Source organism: Amaranthus tricolor, chromosome 9 (assembly GCF_026212465.1).
Source record: "Amaranthus tricolor cultivar Red isolate AtriRed21 chromosome 9, ASM2621246v1, whole genome shotgun sequence".
NCBI lineage: Eukaryota > Viridiplantae > Streptophyta > Magnoliopsida > Caryophyllales > Amaranthaceae > Amaranthus > Amaranthus tricolor.
In genome coordinates, this window is record NC_080055.1 from 3,282,750 (window position 1) to 3,302,222 (window position 19,473).

The following is a 19,473-nucleotide window of genomic DNA, read 5'->3' on the forward strand; positions in this document are numbered from 1 at the left end:
AGACCAAATAAAAAAAATTAAATTAAAAACGTACCTCAATAAGATGTAGATGAACAAGAATTAGTAAATTGGAAGTTTAAAAACCTACATGTGAAAGTTCATTAAAATCAAGTAAGCCCTAATTTTTCGAATATGGAAAAAAAACACAAAAAATTAGTACCTTACGTCAATGTAGGAAGATGAAATAACTAATTATTGGTACAAACTTGAAATTTGATGAGTTTAGTTGAAAGATTGAAGTCGATTTTAATGGTGCAAGGAGAAAGAGAGCTCGTAAGTGTCGAAATGGCAAAGAGAAGGTGTGAACTGAAATGAGGAAGAAGCAAGCTGGAAAAATAAAAAGGCCAAAGTTAGTAACAGCGATCGCTGTTAGTAACAGCGACTTTGGCCTTTTATTTTATTTATTTTTTTTCATCTTTCGTTGTTAGTAACAGCGATTTTACCGAGGCTAGGCTTGGATGTACGGAAGCTTATTTTGGAAAATAAATTTTTCCGAAACTTATTTCGGAAATTAAGTTGTTAAATAACCTTATTTTTTTCAAATTTTCACAACAATAGGCATAAAGGTAGAAGAAGTGAAAAAAATAAGATATTTGAACAAATTAATTCCCAAAATAAGCTTCGTGAAAACTTATTTTCCAAAATAAGCGTTCGTACATCCAGACCAGAGCTTTGGATAAGTCGCTGTTAGTAACAGCGAAAGAAGGAAAAAAAAATTTAAATGCCTTAGTCGTTGTTAGTAACAGCGACTTAGGTCCTTTAATTTTATTTTTTTTATATGAAGTAAAGTAGTCGTTGTTAATTAGAAAAATAGCCGTTAGGAACTTGAAAATAGCCGTTGTAATGATGTTCTATAAATAGCTCCTTCAATTCCCATACTTCATTATATCAATTCTACATCATTCTTCTTCTCTTAATTTCTGAAGGTAACATTATGTATTATGTTAGTTTTACTTTTAATTTTTAAATGTTAATATAATTTTTGAAAGTTCATTTACGTTACTATATTATATGTATTATGTAGATTTCAAAGGAGCATTGTATTGAAGAGCTTTGTGATTGTGGTTATGAAGTTGAGATTAATACAGATTGGAGCGACTTTGATCCAGGGCGTGAATTTGTTGCTTGCCCTTTCTACTTGATTGACGGATTAGGATGCACATACTTTAGATAGATTGCTCCGGAGGGTACGAAATGGCAGAGAGAGTTAATAATACGGCTTGAAAAAAAAAAAAGAGCTCAAAGATGAGGTATTTAATCTAAAGAGACAAATGGATGATATGGCGCATAGGAAAGAAGAGACTGAAAGGATTATGTGAAAGTTTAAGAAGCCTTCTTAGTTAGCGAAGGTAGTTTAACTTAACGAATGAAGTATGTAATTTGATATGAATTTGTTGAACATGGTTGCAATTGTGTTGAATGTCCTATAGCAACATCCCTTTTTGAATATGATTGGTTGTTTGTTTTTGATTAAATTCATACTACATTCTTGGCGGAATGATTCATCGCCGAAAAGTCTGAGTACTCGGTTGCCAGTCTTGTCGGAGAACAAGACAGCACCAATTAGATACAAGAGATACGCCCTAGCATATCTCTCAACGTTGGCGTCATCAGCACCTTCAGGGAGGTGCGAGAAGTTTTGTGCAAGCCATGTTACGCGCAGGCTACTCCCTTTGGTTACCTCAGCCGGAGGTCGGACTCCTAATAGTCTTTGGACTTTGTCTTCCCAGCTTTCGAATTGGCGTCCATCGATGCACACGGCATGTCCCTCGATGGGAAGCCGTGTAAGCGCAGCTACGTCAAGTAACGTGACGGTAGCCTCACCTATAGGTAGGTGGAAGGTATGAGTCTCCTGGCGCCACCGCTCGACTAAAGCCGTGACTAGCGCCCGATCGACTCTCCCGTACGCGATCAGGTGGAAGTCATGCAACCTCGCATGCTGAAGGTACGGGACGATCCATGCGTCAATCGCCCACGGAGCTGAATCGAGATGCCTGGTGTACATGGTTTCCGTATCGGACACCTAAATCCAAATATTATGTTAGCTTCAACTTAAAGAAATAAGAAGTACTAAATTCAAAAGGGGTAAGTTCAATGACCTGTACATCCCATAGCACACTGCTCCTATGATTCGCCTGCATCGTAAGGACACTAGGGTCGAGCGGGCCTGGAGCTGCTAGATCCATCTCTCCTGCAATTCATTCCAAAAGCATATAAAATGTTTAAATTCATTCAAATCTATGTATGAATTGCATGCAAACAGTTTACGTCTTCCCCCAACATACTTAACATTGTTACTAGTTGATCGAATTGAACCATTCCAAAAGCATACAACAGTCACACGAAATGAATCCATTTCTACAACAACACAATACAAAATCAACATCACCATCATATTCATAAATATATTACCACTACACATTTTAAATTCAACAACAAATTCTCGAACAAACTATTAATTATGAAGATCAAGGCAAATAATAACTACATTCGACATATTCGTAGAGCTTAAGTCTAAATGACCACTATACATGCCATACATTTTAAAATCAACACCAAATAGAAAAATTTAAAATTGAACAACAATTAGTAAATTCATAAATTGCAACAATTGCAACAATTCAACAACAACTTGAACAACAACACCAAATAAAAACGTACCTCAATAAGCTGTAGATAAACAACAATTAGTAAATTGCAAGTATATGAACCTACATTAATGAGAAAGTTGATTAAAATTCACTAAACCCTAATTTTCCGAAAATTGAAAAGAATCAGAAAAAAATACCTTAATTCGATGTAGGAAGATTATACAACAAATTAGTGGTACCAACTTCGAATTTGATGACTTTAGTTGAAGGATTGAATGTGATTTTAATGGAGGAAAAACGAAGGAGAACTTGTGAAAGCAAAATGTCGTGAATTGGAATGAAGAGGAAGAAGAAATCTGGAAAATTTAAATGGCCTAAGTCGCTGTTAGTAACAGCGACTGAAGGAGTTGACTGGTCAACTCCTTAAGTCGCTGTTACTAACAGCGACTTAGGCCTTTTAATTTTTTTTTCCTTCTTTCGCTGTTACTAACAGCGATTAATCCCAAACCACAGCTTTGGATGTACGGACGCTTGTTTTGGAAAATAAATTTTCACGGAGCTTATTTTTGGAAATAAGTTGTCTAATTGTCTTAGTTTTTTCAAATTCTCCATAAAGGTATGGGCATAAACACACCACGGAATACAAATTTGAAATTTTGGTATTAATTATTGTTTTTCACAAATTCACAAAAGTGATGGTCTAATAGTCAGATCAATTTTATTGAGCTGACCCAATATACACTTACTATCTTAAAATTATCACTTTGATCACTTATAGCTTTAAAAGTAATTACTTTTTATAGTTTTAAAGTGTTTATTTATAATCTTAAAATGATAATTTACAAACTTGAAAACGATCATTTACTAACTTAAAGAGATCAATTAAAAAAATAAAGTAATTATATGAGTTTATTTCATAGTGAAACACTCTCATACAAGACTTACCGTGTGTTTTTGTATTTATTTTCTTATTACTAATTCGTTTATACTATCGCACATCAAATACCCATATTCATATTCCAAGTATATTTCCATTCTCTCAAAAATTACAATTAAATTTGATTCAAATTATTTCCAATTATTTATATTTGTCCCTAGTTAATTATATCAAATGAATCATTCGTAAAAAAGGCTAATGCAACGCACAAATCACAACACGATAGGTTGTGTCATAGTTATTTCTTGAAAATCAAGCACGAAATGACACAAACCTATTCTAAACACGACCCAACCCACCTAACGCTCAGGATCGACCCATTCTTACAACTAAGTATTGCAGGAAGAGCGGTGTAATAAGGCTCCACAACGTTCTCAATTTTTTGAGTCATCATTTTATTTTATTTACATTTACACCCAAAAACTAATAATCTCAATTTAAGTCCATAGTAACATCTGCAGATTTTAGCTTGGTTCATCAGAGAGCAAAATGAATTTCATAAATAAGTAATTGCTAGAATACACAACTTTAATTTAATCGAGGACAGCATCGAAGCCTTCAATTCAATTGAAATTTGAGAAGTATATATTTATACAAATTACGAACACTAGCTAGCTATGAGAAAACATTAAATGCTGTATAGCAAAAACAAAAATGTATAATAAAAAAGGCAAAGACATGCCCACCTTTATGTGTAACATACTAAAACCATCCACCAGGAGATTTTGGATAATCATATGTCCCTTTGACTCCTAATTATTGGGCTTCCTGCTCATTCTCACGTTTTATCTGCAAAGCAGCTCTTATGACATTTCCTCTTGTAATGATTCCCACCTAGACGCAAATGAAATGTCCATAGGTAATATCAAAAGTGTAAAGTTAAATCATGAGTTAAATCATATGGCGACTTTTCAGTTAAAAAAAGTTTTCAACGCAAGTAAAACAGTTAACTAAAGGATAAAAAAATTTATTGACTATTGTTAACATACTCAACTGTTGGTTATTTCACAGTAAATCCATCATTATTTACATAAACACAGATCAGCACAAACAGTTGGAACCCCGTTTAGTCAAACCAATAATCAACAAGATGTTAAAAACTTTATTTATAAAACGTCAGTCGGTCAATCCAGAGTTGATTTATTATTCTAATTGAAGCATCAAAACATTCAGCAGGCAGTTGCATAATGACATGTACTAATTGTCCATCTAAACAGAACAAGCAAAATATCAATGAGACAGCTGACTGTAGAGGTATTCAACAAGCTGTGGGCCCATTTTTGGGCCAAATCTGTAGAAAGGTTTAGTGAGGGCCGGGCTCAAAAGGGACTTTGTATTTTAAATAAGGATTAGGTTTAAAAAGGCCATAAAAATGGGGTAAAACAGGGCTTGCAATATTTTGAGAATTTACATTCAGCACTAAGAAAATGCTTTTTTAAGAGGATTTGCATTCACTGTCCAAAGGATTGTATATATTAGGAGATGCTGATGCAATGGAGGAAAAGGGAAAAGAGAAGGAGCAGGAATGAGTTGCAGAGAAAAACATTAAAAGGATCAAAGAGAATTAAATTCGTTCGTAGCTCGTATTTTATTCTTTTATATATTATATATGGCCTCATTCAATTGTACGATCTCTGAGAAATGAAAAAAGTCCTAAAAAAAAGACTACAGTACAGCATATGCAGTATGTTGCAGTCTATGAATTAACTTTAGGTCTTGTCGTTTCAAGGCTCATATTCTGTTAACAATGAAGCTGTTCTTTTGTTATTTAGCATAACGGGTGGGGCAAAGCTTGAAAGTCCAGTCCATAATTAACCCGCATTCTAATTTAAAATCTTGTATACGGCCTATTGAACAAAGAAAAGATGTTGAAACGTCAAACCTGTTTCTCACTAAGCTTTTGCCAGGAAGGCACAATTAAATTCATGGCTATCAAGTTATTCAAGTCAAGGTAAGAATATCGTTAGGTGTAAAATCTTACCAATTTTCCATCAGCGTTCAAAACTGGGAGTCGATGATATCTTGTCCTAAGCAATAATCTGTCATTTAGATGAAGCACAACCGTTTAGCATTTTGCCCGATTTACATAACATTACATAAATAAACATTTCATACAAAAAATCTATGTATGAAAAGTCATTAAAAGAAGCCAACACCTTGCAGCATCTTCAAGATTTGTAGTTTCACGAACAACGACGGGAACTTGTGTCATCACATCAGATATCAATTTACCATTTGTTTTATTGAGTAACATCTGGATCTCATTGAATACCTACAATTTAAAAGTAACACATGAATATAGGGATCAATAGTACATAAAAGCCAAGAAAAATATTCAAAGAGTGATACACATACTTTCCAACTGCTGTCAGCCTCAGGAAACATGCTAGTATCTGCCAGTCCAGAACCTGAACAACATACGAGCATTAGAAATCAACCCCAGATTTTAAAGACCTTCAATTAAAAAAAAAAACAACCATACTGCTCAAAAAATATAATCAACAAAAGCAGAACTACTCATCTTATGTTGCACAATATTTTCTGGAGAGAAAGAAATAATTAACAAAGAAATCTATTTATGATACCTAATGAAGAAATTTACATTCAACTCATCAATGCTCTAAAAATTTATCTTGCCTGATATGGTATCCAAAGCCAACAGATCATAATCTGACACTACACCCACCTGCAGCCAATAAAATAGCCATTTTGTAAGCCTACTTCAGTAGAAGTTATACCTTAAACATCTAACATGCAATGAAGGCCAAACTACATAAGGCACAAATATACATAGGACATGTAGTATTAATTAGCTATATTGGCAATAAATCATTTGGTACTAGTTTTACTTATAACAATATGTATTAGAAGGAAAAAAAAAAAAAAAAAGGAAGATTAACACAATTCAGTTGGGGCCAAAGTACCACAATAGGATTATGTCGTGTATGGACCAAGTCCACACGAAAATATCGTGCACCTTTCTTAACTTTTCCTCATTTTCAACTTCAATCATAGTGTAAAAATGCGGTAAAGATCGCGATAGATGGCCTCGCCTACAAAAAGTCTCCGCCTACGCCTCGAGTTTTTTGACCATTTGTGCCTTGATTAAACTAAGGCAGACATCATGTGAAACTTATAAATAAGAAGTACACATGATTTATTGAGTCATTATACTACAGTCCATACAATCCGAAACCAAAGAACTATATACCTTTGGCCCTATCGAAATAAGGGACATAAAGTAATGAATCCATCTTGCTCGATTTTATTGGAAAACAAGGACGGGCTAACGATGATAAAAAAAACTTTTAATAAATTGTGGACAACATGATTTACAATCCAATCATAGAAATATTGAAGGGGAAAATCAAAGCCTTCCTTAATAAAGCAATAGTAATTTATAATCATTAGACATTCCATTAGGAATTGGAACCTGTTCACACATTATTCAGTAGGACAGTGGCAGTCCATGTTCAAGGAAAATTTGTTGAGACTTCAAGGAATCTTGCAAGGAAATGTAGATTTTTTGCCAATGTCGACTATTGCAAGAAAGCAGATTTTTGTCAAGGTTTCAGTTTTTGGAGCATCTTCCATGTATAAACAGTATGAAAGTTTATGGACAAGAAGAAAGATTTTGCTTCCAAACAGAGGCAATGAAAGACACAGTGACAAGGCCCAAGGGAACATATTTCTAGTTACAAAAGAAGCTCCCTTTTACTGGCTCAAATGTAATTTACATTTCCAACCACTTAGTTGTGTTACAACTTACAAGATCAACTGTAATGGACAACATAAAAAATGCACTGAAGAGCAGAAGCAAGTCACATTAGAAAGAAACAAGAGATTGTAACAAATGGACCCAATCAAAACAAAAAGTACCACTAATAATAAATCTTCAAATATTTGAGCTGACAGTTCAACAATAACACTGCCAAAGCCTTAATTCCAACATACGAGGTCAGTCACATGACCCAAAACAAATCAACATGAACAATTTACTTTTGTAAATGACCATTACTTTTAATTCAAATTGTTCCTACAATTTTTTCCAAATTTAAATTATTTTTATTTGTTGCCCAAGAAGAACTAGAAAATACTTCTCAACACAACATAATGGATTCTTTAAAAGTTTTCTCGTTTCCTACATTATTAAGAATTCATATTTCCCCGTTTTGCAATATCCATATCTTATTTCCGTGCAACATGGATAACAACACACAAAAAAAAGCTTTGAAACAAAAGTTCATTCACTAAAAACCAAGGGTGTACAGTTCATGGACATACATAGGAAAAAGGACCAGATATACTATGTTTAACATGCGTAAAACGTCAAATAGCATTCATGATTCATTGAAGCCAAAAAAACCCATTAATTGTAAAGGAAAAGACATCACATCTACTCCAAAGCATCTTTCCACAAGATCTACATTCTAAAACATCAAGAGAGAAACAAGAATTTTAAGAAATTTACACTTCAAGCTAAGTGATACATCAAACGCTTTGTTCTCTTTGCTTCTTTTGAACATATTGTGATAAAATAGGAAGTTTTAGTCTTGGTTAGTTAGTTGGTTGTTATTGCCAACTCAGCTTCTTGATTTCTTCTCCTATATATTAGACTTCGTATTCATTCTCAAGTAATAAGAAAATTGTTCTTCTTTGTTCTTTTCCAAAAGCTGTACCAATAATATAACATGGTATCAGATGCAGGATGTCCTCTCTTTTACTCCTAAGTTCCCTATTTCTTCATTTGTTTTCTTGAATTCCTATTTTTCTTCTTCACTTTCTTTACTTTCTTTGTTTATGTATCTTTTCATGGTTGCCTCTATTCCGCATACTACTCATGATTCTGCCCAACCTTCTTCCAATTCCATCTCTGTGTTAGACCAAACTCAAAATCCCACTAGTTGTTGTTTTATCCATCCATCCGATTGTACTGCTCTCAAACTTGTCTCTACTATTTTTGATGGTACTGGATTTACTGATTGGAAACGGTCCATGATAATTGGTTTAAATACTAAAAATAAAATCGGTTTCATTGTTGGAACCTTTCCTCCGCCACCTGAGAATTCTATTGATGAAAAAGCTTGGTAACGTTGCAACAATATGGTTTATGGGTTCGTTAATCTCATCCTTAGATAGATATGTTGCAAATAGTGTTATGTACTTCAACACCGCTCGTGATATTAGGCTCGATCTTGAAGGACATTTTGGAAAAACATCTTCTCAAATTTATTATTTCCAAGAAAAACTCCTTAATACTTTTCAAGAACCGGGAATGACTTTAGCCACTTATGTTTAGGGTCAAGGCACTTTGGGATGAACTTGATGACTTATCACCCTTGATAATTTGTAATTGCAGTCATCAAACTAATTTTTTCAAGATCCAACAAGATCAAAGTAGCATGCACTTTCTAATGAAGTTGGATAAACAATATAATCAAGTTCGTACCCATTTACTCATGCTACAAGAACTCCCTAATATTCAAGATGTTTATAGGATGTTACTCCAAGAAGAATGCCATAGGGAAATAAGCACAGAGAATATACCATCTGAACCCATGGCCTTTGGAGCTGATAGACGCAAACTATACAACCATGGTGTTCTTCCTAAACCTCATGATAAACACAAATCCAATTTCAATACTAGAAGACCTTATTTTGATGACCATTGTAAAATCAGTGGCCATTCCATTGATATATGTTTTAAACTTCATGAATACCATAACAAGTTGATGCAAAACAAAGGTTGAATATGGCCTTTGTTATGCAGGGATCAGTGTAAGATCAATATCTCGCCCAATTATCCACGTATAATCCCAAACTAATCAACGTAAACAAGCCCAGAACACTTAGAACAACCAAGATGATGCTTCTTGATTTTCAGACGTGTGGGTTACTGGACGTTGTTCCAACCCTTACACTATCCTATGGAATATGCAAGGCAAGGATTATTGTTCCTTGTATTGAATGCTTCCCTGAGATTAAAGGTTTGCCTGAATTCTCCGGCCAAAGATCAACGCTCTTTGAAACAAGTTTGCAAACAAACTTAGAAAACAACAACTGTGTTTATCTGAATAATACCTCAACTATGATCAATCTCAATATCCAAACGTGAGAGCTTATTACATGAATGCCTAAGTATTTATAGAGTTTGCCATCTAAAAAAAATAGCCGTTACAAATTGGCTTTCCTAATACACGTGTACAACTAACAAAACAGAAAGCAGAGTAAAGGGCCAACACTTAGCCAAATTTCTGCTCTCTTCTGAACTGTTGACCAGGCTTCCTTCAGCGTGTCCCTCAGCCTTCCTGGTGGTTTGTTAGTAAAACCCTAGGGCCTCTATCACTTGGCCCATGTAAGGAGATGCCATTTGTGTCTTCATTTTGGTCCAGGCGTTCCTGGTCTGGGCACAGCAAGGTCTGCTGGTCGCTATGTTCCTCTGTTGCTTTCTTTTTGTAATCTGTTGGCTTGTCTGTGTGCTTATCGTGGGTTTTTGAGATGCTTTGGCTTTCCTCAGCTTCCTTGAGTCTTTGTAGGTCCCTTTTTGTTGTGTCCAAGGTGTCTTTGCTAATTTTCCTTGTCTCATGGTCATTTGGCGTAGATGAACAACCACTAGCACTGTCTTGTTCCTTTGTTGAATCCTTGTTCTTTGATGCCTTTGCATCACAAGTCCAAAGCTTCTTCCTCTAATTCTCATGTTGTTACTGCTTCTATCAACCGTCCCTCTTCTTTTTCCCCGATGGTAGTTCTTTTGGTCTTTCTCATGAACAGTTTGCTAATCTTTTATCTTTCTTTGGAAAGACCAATGTTCCTCCAGATAAACAAACTACTGACTGCATTGATCATGTTTCTTCCTCCTTATTAGTAGGTACGTGTTTTCTTTCTCAAACTTCTACGCATGTTTAGATTGTGGATAGTGGGGCAACCGATCATATGTGCAACAACCTTTTTTTTTTCTGAATTGCAAAGATGTTTCTCACTTTAATCATCATATAACAATTCCTAATGGTAGTAAATTTCTTATCACTAAATAGGAAACATTAAATTATCCAATGGATTAATTCTTAAAAATGTCTTGTATGTCAATCAATTTCATTATAATTTAATTTCGATCAACCAATAGTGCAAAAATGGTAAAAATTCCGTTATTTTTTCTAAAGATTCTTGTCTTATCCAGAACCAATTAATGAGAAGCTCTTTGCCTCTTGGTAAAATATGCAATGGTCTATATTACACTTTGGATAATATTCCACCATCTTTGGATACTGCAGCATTCAGTTCTCTACCTTTAGCAGGTTTTGTCACCTCTCAGTCTAGCCTTAAGCTTGCTAAAACTTGGCACATAAGACTTGGTCATGCTCCATTATCCAAGATTAAACTTCTTTATCCAGAGATTAATGTAGTCATGTTAAACAATATTTTTGTACCATTTGTCCAGTTTGCACGCCAACACAGACTCAGTTTTGATACAAGTTCCACAAAGACTACTTTTCCTTTTAAATTGTCACATACTGATACTTGGGGTCCTTATTCCCATCCCACTCATAATGGTTGTACTTTGTTTCTAAGTATTGTGGATGACTACACTAGAGTTACTTGGATTTATCGACTAAAAAATAAGAATAATTGTGTTGTTGTTCTAGAACAATTCTTTACTTAAGTTCATGCTCAATTCAATACTACTGTCAAAATTGTTTTCGTACTGATAATGCCAAAGAATTATGTGCCGGTGACATGTTACGCATTTATCATGATAGAGGTAAAATTCATCAACGTAATTGTAGTGAAACAAACGCAACAAAACAGTGTTGTCGAACGAAAACATAAACATTTGCTTGAAACCGCTCGTGCACTTTCGTTTCAATCTAATTTACCTTATGCTTTTTGGGATGATTCCGTTTTATGAGCTGCTTATCTTATTAATTGGTTACCATTAACCGTTTTAGGTAATATTAGTCCACATGAAAAATTATTTGGTCATGCCCCTGACAATTCACACCTCAAAGCCTATGGTATCCCTATGCTCAAAAAGGGTTATAGTTAATATGAGAACAAAAAAGACACTCATCTCTAGAGATGTCAGATTTCATAAAAAATATTTTCCATATCATAATATCAAGAATCACACATCCCCTTTTGTTGTTTTCTACCTTCCCACTTTTTCAATAACTAGCCACAAACTCAATAATCCTACTAAATCAAAAATGACACAGTACACAATTACCAATTTTTTTGTCTTCGCACCATTACTCATGACAATGACCATAGACCTCCTACAACTACCCCACACGTCTCTTCCCAACATTAATCAAGACAATGACAACACACCCCTTACTACTACCCTACACGCCACCCCCCTCCTAACCCACTTTCTCTCTTCCCAACATTTGTCATGAAATTGATAACACACATTCTCCCTCACATGCTACTCATCTTTCTCCTAACATCTCAATATCTTTTCACAATGACCAACACCCTAATATTGACCCTACCTCACATGCTACTAGTACCCTTCCCCTGACACGTCACACTCCTACTACTTTTGATGGTTTTAATATACACACTAACCAAGATTCTCAAACTCTTGTTCATACTGACATTTCCTCACATGATAACACCAATAACCTTCATCCCAGACGTTCCAAACACAATCATCAACCCCCTCCTCATCATTCTAATTACATTTGTGACATTCGCAAGTATTGCAAGATAGTTACTTTCAGTGAACTTCCTGATCAATCTAAATTTCACATAACTGATACATCCACATGGCATGAACCCACTTCGTATAAGGAGGCGGTATACCATGTTTGGCAGCTTGCAATGCAATGTGAACTTGATGCTCCTACAAGTAATAACACATGGGAGCTTGTTCCTCTTCCCCCTAATAAGAAACCTATCGGCTTTAAATGAGTGTATAAAGTTAAACTCCGGTCTGATGGCACATTAGAAAGACATAAAGCCCGTCTTGTTGCAAAGGGCTACACCCAAAAAATATGGTATAGATTATCAAGAAACCTTTTTCACAAGTGGTCAAAATGATCACTATTCGGTGTATTCTTGCACTTGCAGCTCATCGTCACTAGCCCTTATTTCAGTTAGACATTAATAATGCCTTCCTCCATGGCGATTTATGTGAAGAGGTATACATGACTATTCCATATGGTCTCCATGCTCCTCCTAGTCTTGTTTGCTGGCTCAAGAAGTCTCTATATGGGTTGAAACAGGCCTCTCCTTAGTGGTTTGCTAGGCTCACCACTGATATGTTTCATCAAGGGTTTTTACAAACTCACTATGATTCTTCTCTTTTTATTTAAAAGACCCCCAAGTGCTTCACTATTGTTGCAATTTATGTAGATGATATCATCCTTACTAGGTAACAACAAAGCTGATATAGATTCTTTAACGTCTCATTTTGCATCGCATTTTTAGCATAAAAGATTTAGGTTCATTACATTATTTTTTTGGCCTTAGGGTTTCTTACATCTCTGATGGTATTGTTCTAACACTAAATAAATTCACAAAAGAGCTCCTTAGGGACAGTGGCATAACCACCTTTCACAAGGCTTCTACTCCATTTCTTCTAAATTTAAAATTACATAGTCATGATTCTCCTTTACTTACTAATCCTACTGAATACAGGTGTAGCTGAATTTTTTGACACACACAAGGCCGAACTTAGCCTTCACTGTGCAGGCCCTTAGCCAATATATGCAGAATCCAACCGAAGCACAACATCAAGCTCTTCATCACACATTGAACTACATAGCTCATACATCTGGTCAAGGCATCAATTTAAATGGCTCTAATCAGCTACGGCTCCATACATACTCCGACTATAATTAGAGAGCCTATATGGACACTAGAAAGTCTATCACAGGCTATCTCATTCTTCTTGGTAATTCCCCAGTTAGCTAGAAATCCAAGAAGCAACACACTGTCTCGAAATCATCTTCTGAAGCTGAATACCGAGCAGTGGCGGTTGTAGCCTCAGAAGTTACACGGCTAGTTCGTCTTCTTGAAGAGTTGGGAGTCACTATTCTTCGGCCAGTAACTTTGGAATGTGATAATCAGTCTGCTTTACAAAATAGCTCAGAATCCAGTGCTACACGAACGGACCAAACACATAGAGATCGATTGCCAGTTCACTCGGGAAAAACTCTTGAAGGGTCTGATCCAATAACGCTATATTCCAACTCACGAGGAACTTGTGGATGTTTTTAATAAAGATCATTCCATCCACAAACCTTCACCCACTACTAACTAAGCCTGGCTTGTTTGATACCACCCCAAGCTTGCAGGGGATGTTAAACATACTGTAATAAAATAGGTTGTCTTAGTCTTAGTTAGTTAGTTTGGTTGTTATTGCCAGCTCAACTTCTTGATTTCTTCTATCCTATATATTAGATTTTGTATTCATTTTCAAGTAATAAGAAAATTCTTCTGTTTGTTCTCTTCCAAAAGCAGTACCAATATTAAAACACTTATTAGTTGAAGGCATAAGCTTACAAAATAATTACAACGCATATTTGTGCTTAAGCAACATGACATTTATATAATAGTTGCAAAAAAGATTATAAATATGCAGTGATATTGCATTAAGACATTTATATATTACAAAATGTCGTAAGAGAGTACCTTACTCATATTCTATGTCCAGTTGTTCTTTGTCTAATTATTATCACAAAATAAGATGAGAAAAAAAGATACAAAAACGCACAAGCAAAGAAAAAGTCAAGGGATCCAAAAGAAAGAAGAGGATTGAAAGAACAAAAAAGAGGAGAATTAAAAGAAAAAATGAAGGAAGAAGACGATGTATGATTGATAAGGAGAGAGGTAAGATTTAGAAACAATTAAAAATAACTTACGTTAAAGGTGGGATAAGCTTATACAAATTAACTGAGCACAAGGGCCAACAAGCTCATATACGTGTTCGTCATGTAAAGTAGTTGAGATACAAAAGGCTTAAAAGTCATGATATTTTCCGCAAACAATCAAGCTAAAGGCTAGTAAAAGCATATTAAAGTGCATTAGGAAAAATACTCAAAATCATTATGACTAGACTAGTTAGAAAAATGTTGTTTACCAACTCCCAATCATCATTTATCACAGGAAACCCAGCAATTCTGTACTCCACGAGACTTTCTAGAGCTGCATATATTAAAGAGAAATAAGCTATTGAACATCGTCATAATGAAGGCTATTAGAAAAAACTAAAGATGAAGGCTATTAGAAAAAACTAGAGATTACCTTCATCCACTGTTGTTGAAGGTTTTACAACAACTAAATCCTCTTTTTTGGTCATAAAATCACCAACAATATATACTCCATTTTTATCCTGCAAAAAATTCAAGTAATTTTAGAGTTAGTAACATTTTAATAAACTAAACATACAAGGCCACCCACATGCCTAGGTAATGTATACAAAAGAAACTGAAAAGACATACCAATTTCAAGTGGTGAAAAAAAGAGTTAACAAAAATTGATTTGGTTAGAAATAAGCATTTATAATGAAGAAAGCGTATGATTTAAAAGGACTAAAAAAAGGATTTGGTTCTAAGATAGACTAAGTAAGAAAAAATTGCAGTATTCATAAGGGGGCTTTTGTGAGTTGGAATCATGGAAAAAAATCACGGATGTGGATGCGTTTACGAAAACAGTCGCAACGTCGCGAAAAACAACTATAACAGATAAATACCGTGAATCGCAGCCAATGCAGTTTGATTTTTGAAAAAAAAAGTTCACATAATGGGTGTTTTGAACATATAATTGCATTTTTGTTGTTGAACTATTAATATTTTAGTATTATGCAATAATATAGCTATAGCTATTGTAATTGCAATATTTGAGGTTCTTTAAGTGAACAAAAATGATTTGCCTAACTAGATTAAGTTAGTGTTCCTTTTCTTGCATATCTTTTATGTCATAACATTCTAGTGAATGTTCCTAGTTTGTTTAATTTTCCAAACCCGTACAATAACCTGAAAAGAGTAAGCCTAAAAATTCTGTTCTATGTTTTTCCATTATAAATTACCATTTATCCGTAATCTAATTGAATCTGAAATTAAAAAATACATCGCAATTCTTAGAAAACAATAACATATCACCTAAATTGACACCACAAACACAGTAATTAAAACATTCAAGAATAAACAAAATCCACTAAATTAAATTAAGAAAAATGAGATAAATTACAAACCGGCGTAGGAGTACTCATCAAAGTACTGTTGTTATTGAAGGCGGCCGCAGATAAACATCGGCGAAGAACCAAAGTTTCACCATCACAAGAACGTTGAAAGGTTCTAGAAGAACAAGAAAAACTACGACGTATCTGAAAACAAGGGAACTGCCGAATAGGAGATAGCGAATTCGGAAGTTCAGCAACGATTATTAATTTTGAATCCATTGATGATTTTCTCTCTGAAAAGAGAGAAAATTTTCAGAGAAAATTTGCGAATATGAGAGGAAAGAGAGAGAAAAAATAATTAATTTTAAAATTTTATACTCATATTTTATTTTTATTATCTCTTCTGTGATTTTTCAGCCAGGAAAACTTCTCCCTTTACAATTTTCCAAAACTAAAGTTATAATTAAAAATCTGAATCCTTAAACTTTGGCCTTCGCCATCATTTTTTATTTATCGTCATCCCTATTTTAATAAATTTACGAAAATGCCTTTACATTTAGAATTTCTTTAAAACACTCCAATTACATTCATTAACATTTTTATCACTCTAAAAACACAAAATCAAAACCTAAAGTTTGTAGAGTTAAAGCTAAGGAATTCAAAACGCTAACAACAATTCAAGGTAAATTTTACTCGAATTTCTTTAAAAAAAAAAAGAAAAAAAATATGAAGGGGGGAGTTGCACGCAACTACACCACGGGTGAGTCGCACAAAACGTGCGACTGGACCGCGGTGCAGTGGCGTGCAAGTCTCCCCTTTTTTTTAATTTTTAATATTTGCGTTTTATGTTATTAATTAATAATAATTAATATTTATGTTATTAAATTATGCTTGTTGATAATGATTAATTTAATATTGTTGTTATTAATAATAATTAATGTTTATGTTAATAAAATATGTTTGTTGATAAATTATTGTTATTATAATTATTTTTTTTGAAAATAAATTATAATACTAATAAAAATAAAATAAAATTAATATTTATTAGATAATATAATATATTAATCAAATGTTTAGTAATTTAACTTATTAATTTAATAGTTATTATTTTTAAATGTTTATTAGTTTATATTGTTAAATGTTTATTAAATTAATCGTTTGTCAATCGTGAATTAATATGTTAATTAATTATTGTCTTTTATTCATGTAGTTAATTTAACGTAATGTTTTATTATTTTAATTTATTATTAATAGTTAATTAAATTATTAAAATTTTTGTAAATAGCTGTCCAAGGAAGAGGAAAAGGTTTTTTTAGACACTTGTTGAGCGGGAACAATTCTAGGCCTACCTTACTCAGAGGGGACCCTCATGAGATGGGGGTTACGGGTTCCGCTAGGCAGGCCAGGCTAGAACAAGCGGCCAGACATAGTGAGGCCCAACATTCGAGTACGCTGCACCAAGTGCGTACTCTCTTTGATGACCAAACTAGCCTGCACAGTAGTTTGGGGTTCCAATGATGATGATACTAAGTACGAAAGCTCTATTGGTCACCCCATCTGAAACAGTTACAAAAACGTCTTTGTTAAAAATTACTTTTTTTTAATAAGTAAAATGAGTTGGCATTTTAAAAGTAAAATTTTACTACGAATTTTAGATATCAATTTTATTATTTTTAGGGAAAAAATAAATTATACGGTGAAAAATATAGATATATTATCCACCTCATACTGTGATAAATATGAGTAGGAAATTAATACCCACGTATGGCCACTATGGCCTATGACTCGCCTCTCAATCCACTACTCATCATAATAAACCCCTTCCCCTAAGTTATATCTGTAAGATTATTTTTACTATGGCCTATGACTCACCTCTCAATCCACTACTCACATCAAAAGTAATTTTTGAGGGCTCTGAGCGTACGCCTCCGATTTTGGAGTGTCGTAGTAGAAAGAGCCGCTAGAGGCGATCATCAGACTACAGGATATATCTGATGAGCTGTACAAACTTTTACCTGCCACTCCTCTCGGTTGGCTACCATATATTATGCACCAGCACATTGATAGTGCTTTAATATCGGCTTTCGTGGAAAGGTAGCAGCCGAATACCAACACCTTTCACATGCCCTTGGGGGAGATGACGATTATGATGCAGGACGTGCAATGCATATTAGGCATTGGTATTGAAGGTTCACTCCCGGCTGAACCTGCTGACGGTGAGTGGAAGTTCGCGCTGACCGGTCTCTTTGGGGAGCCCATGTTGGAGCTGCGAAGGAAGGGGTACTTCACTAACGGTAACATCAACGTTGGTGAAGTTATGCAGATGTGCCATCTTTCCCAGGCTTTGGAGACGCAGTGTACAACCTATTACATGGCTATTGTTGGCTCAACACTGCTGGTGGATAAGACCAAAACTGGGATGCGACCTCACCCTATACTAACTGTTAATGTCGATAAGGATGAGATCACTTGGGGTACAGTGACGCTGGCGTACTTGTATCGGCAACTGGGAATGGCATCTAGGGTTGGTTGCAAGACCATTGCTGGTTGTCTAACATTGCTGCAGACATGGATCTACGAGTAATTCCTGGCTTTCGCCCCCATCCTCATCAAGCTAATTTGTCTAACAAGAACAGGGCAGAGATGTGGTCCACGCAGAAGCTAGTTCGGCAGCTCAGCAGGCTGAGAGACTGTAGAAGTATATTGGACTCCATGACAGAGACACAGGTATTGTACATCACATCACACTTTGTTATACGTTTTACTTTAATTTTAGAGTAATTTGTTTATGCTAATTTTGCATGTAATCAGGTGGAATGGACTCCATATATTACTTCTCCCAGGACATTATTAAATGAGCACCCACACATCGCCTATAACGGGGGTATCACCTGTTTTGATATTGTCGAGGTGTATTTTCTTGAGAGAACAGTCAGACAGCTGGGGTTTGTACAGGCTAATCCCCCCGCTCCTTTGAGACCTACTGTAACGGTTTGGTTTAAGTGACCCGGAAATCCATATGAAAATACAAATTCCGGTTCACCTTTTTGGACTTCAGAGAAGACTTTTCTCTAGGACTGTCAACGTTTCGTCGATAAACAAATATAGATAAAACAAAAATAGTACCAGCGTGAAAAATAATAAGTCAGCGGAAGTTCTAACGTACAACTTGAGAGCCTAAAGGAGAGCCTAAAGGCCTCTAAACCAACTAATTGAAGTAGCGGAAGCGAAAAGAAAAACTACTCTATCTCCTGGTACATAAATACAGAGTTTCATTCTACTCATAATCTAATACAAAAGATAATAGCATGGTCTTAATGATTATAGGTTCTAAGTCAAGACCTCACTCCAGATCCCACCTGCAATCAGCCTACTAGTTGTCGTAAGACAACAAACAGTAGGTTTCAAAGAAACAATTCAATACAGGTCAGAGACTTCATACAAATATCAACCAGGTTGAAAAACAAGCAATGTGTTCATCCTAGCATGCATAGGCTCTAATACATTCATAATTCCGATAATTCCAACTTGTAACGTTGACCGTCCTGTTCGGGTCGTTCAAGTATAATCATTCATTATTAGATAATTTCTAACTTGAAACGTTGCCCGTCCTGTTCGGGTCGTTCAAGTATAAAACCAATCCATTTGGTGGAATACACTTGGGAGAGCTAATCCCAAGGCAACCACCGACCTAAGACGTTGCCCGTCCTGTTCGGGTTGCCAAAGGCTAAAGTATGCATACCCCCATGGTGACCGTAATGATCCAAAACTGCCATGGGAACAATAATTATAATAATCCAAACCAATCGTTAACCCCT

The 19,473-nt window shown here is 35.0% G+C and overlaps 2 protein-coding genes across 2 annotated transcripts; both read right to left on the reverse strand.

Annotated features, from left to right (window-relative positions):
• Window positions 1–655: 655 nt before the first annotated feature.
• On the reverse strand, window positions 656–2,713 carry LOC130823843 (protein MAIN-LIKE 2-like). The gene is made up of 3 exons (XM_057688648.1): window positions 2,662–2,713; window positions 2,100–2,191; window positions 656–2,023 (listed from the first exon to the last, which is right to left on the reverse strand). The coding sequence occupies exons 2-3, from the start codon at window positions 2,184–2,186 to the stop codon at window positions 1,355–1,357; spliced, it is 756 nt and encodes a 251-aa protein (XP_057544631.1). The 5' UTR covers window positions 2,187–2,191; window positions 2,662–2,713; the 3' UTR covers window positions 656–1,354.
• A 1,307-nt stretch (window positions 2,714–4,020) lies between these two features.
• LOC130823844 (CBS domain-containing protein CBSX1, chloroplastic-like) lies at window positions 4,021–16,077 on the reverse strand. The gene is made up of 8 exons (XM_057688649.1): window positions 15,728–16,077; window positions 14,779–14,866; window positions 14,615–14,679; window positions 6,166–6,214; window positions 5,884–5,936; window positions 5,685–5,800; window positions 5,510–5,567; window positions 4,021–4,362 (listed from the first exon to the last, which is right to left on the reverse strand). The coding sequence occupies exons 1-8, from the start codon at window positions 15,932–15,934 to the stop codon at window positions 4,285–4,287; spliced, it is 714 nt and encodes a 237-aa protein (XP_057544632.1). The 5' UTR covers window positions 15,935–16,077; the 3' UTR covers window positions 4,021–4,284.
• Between the last annotated feature and the right edge of the window lie 3,396 nt (window positions 16,078–19,473).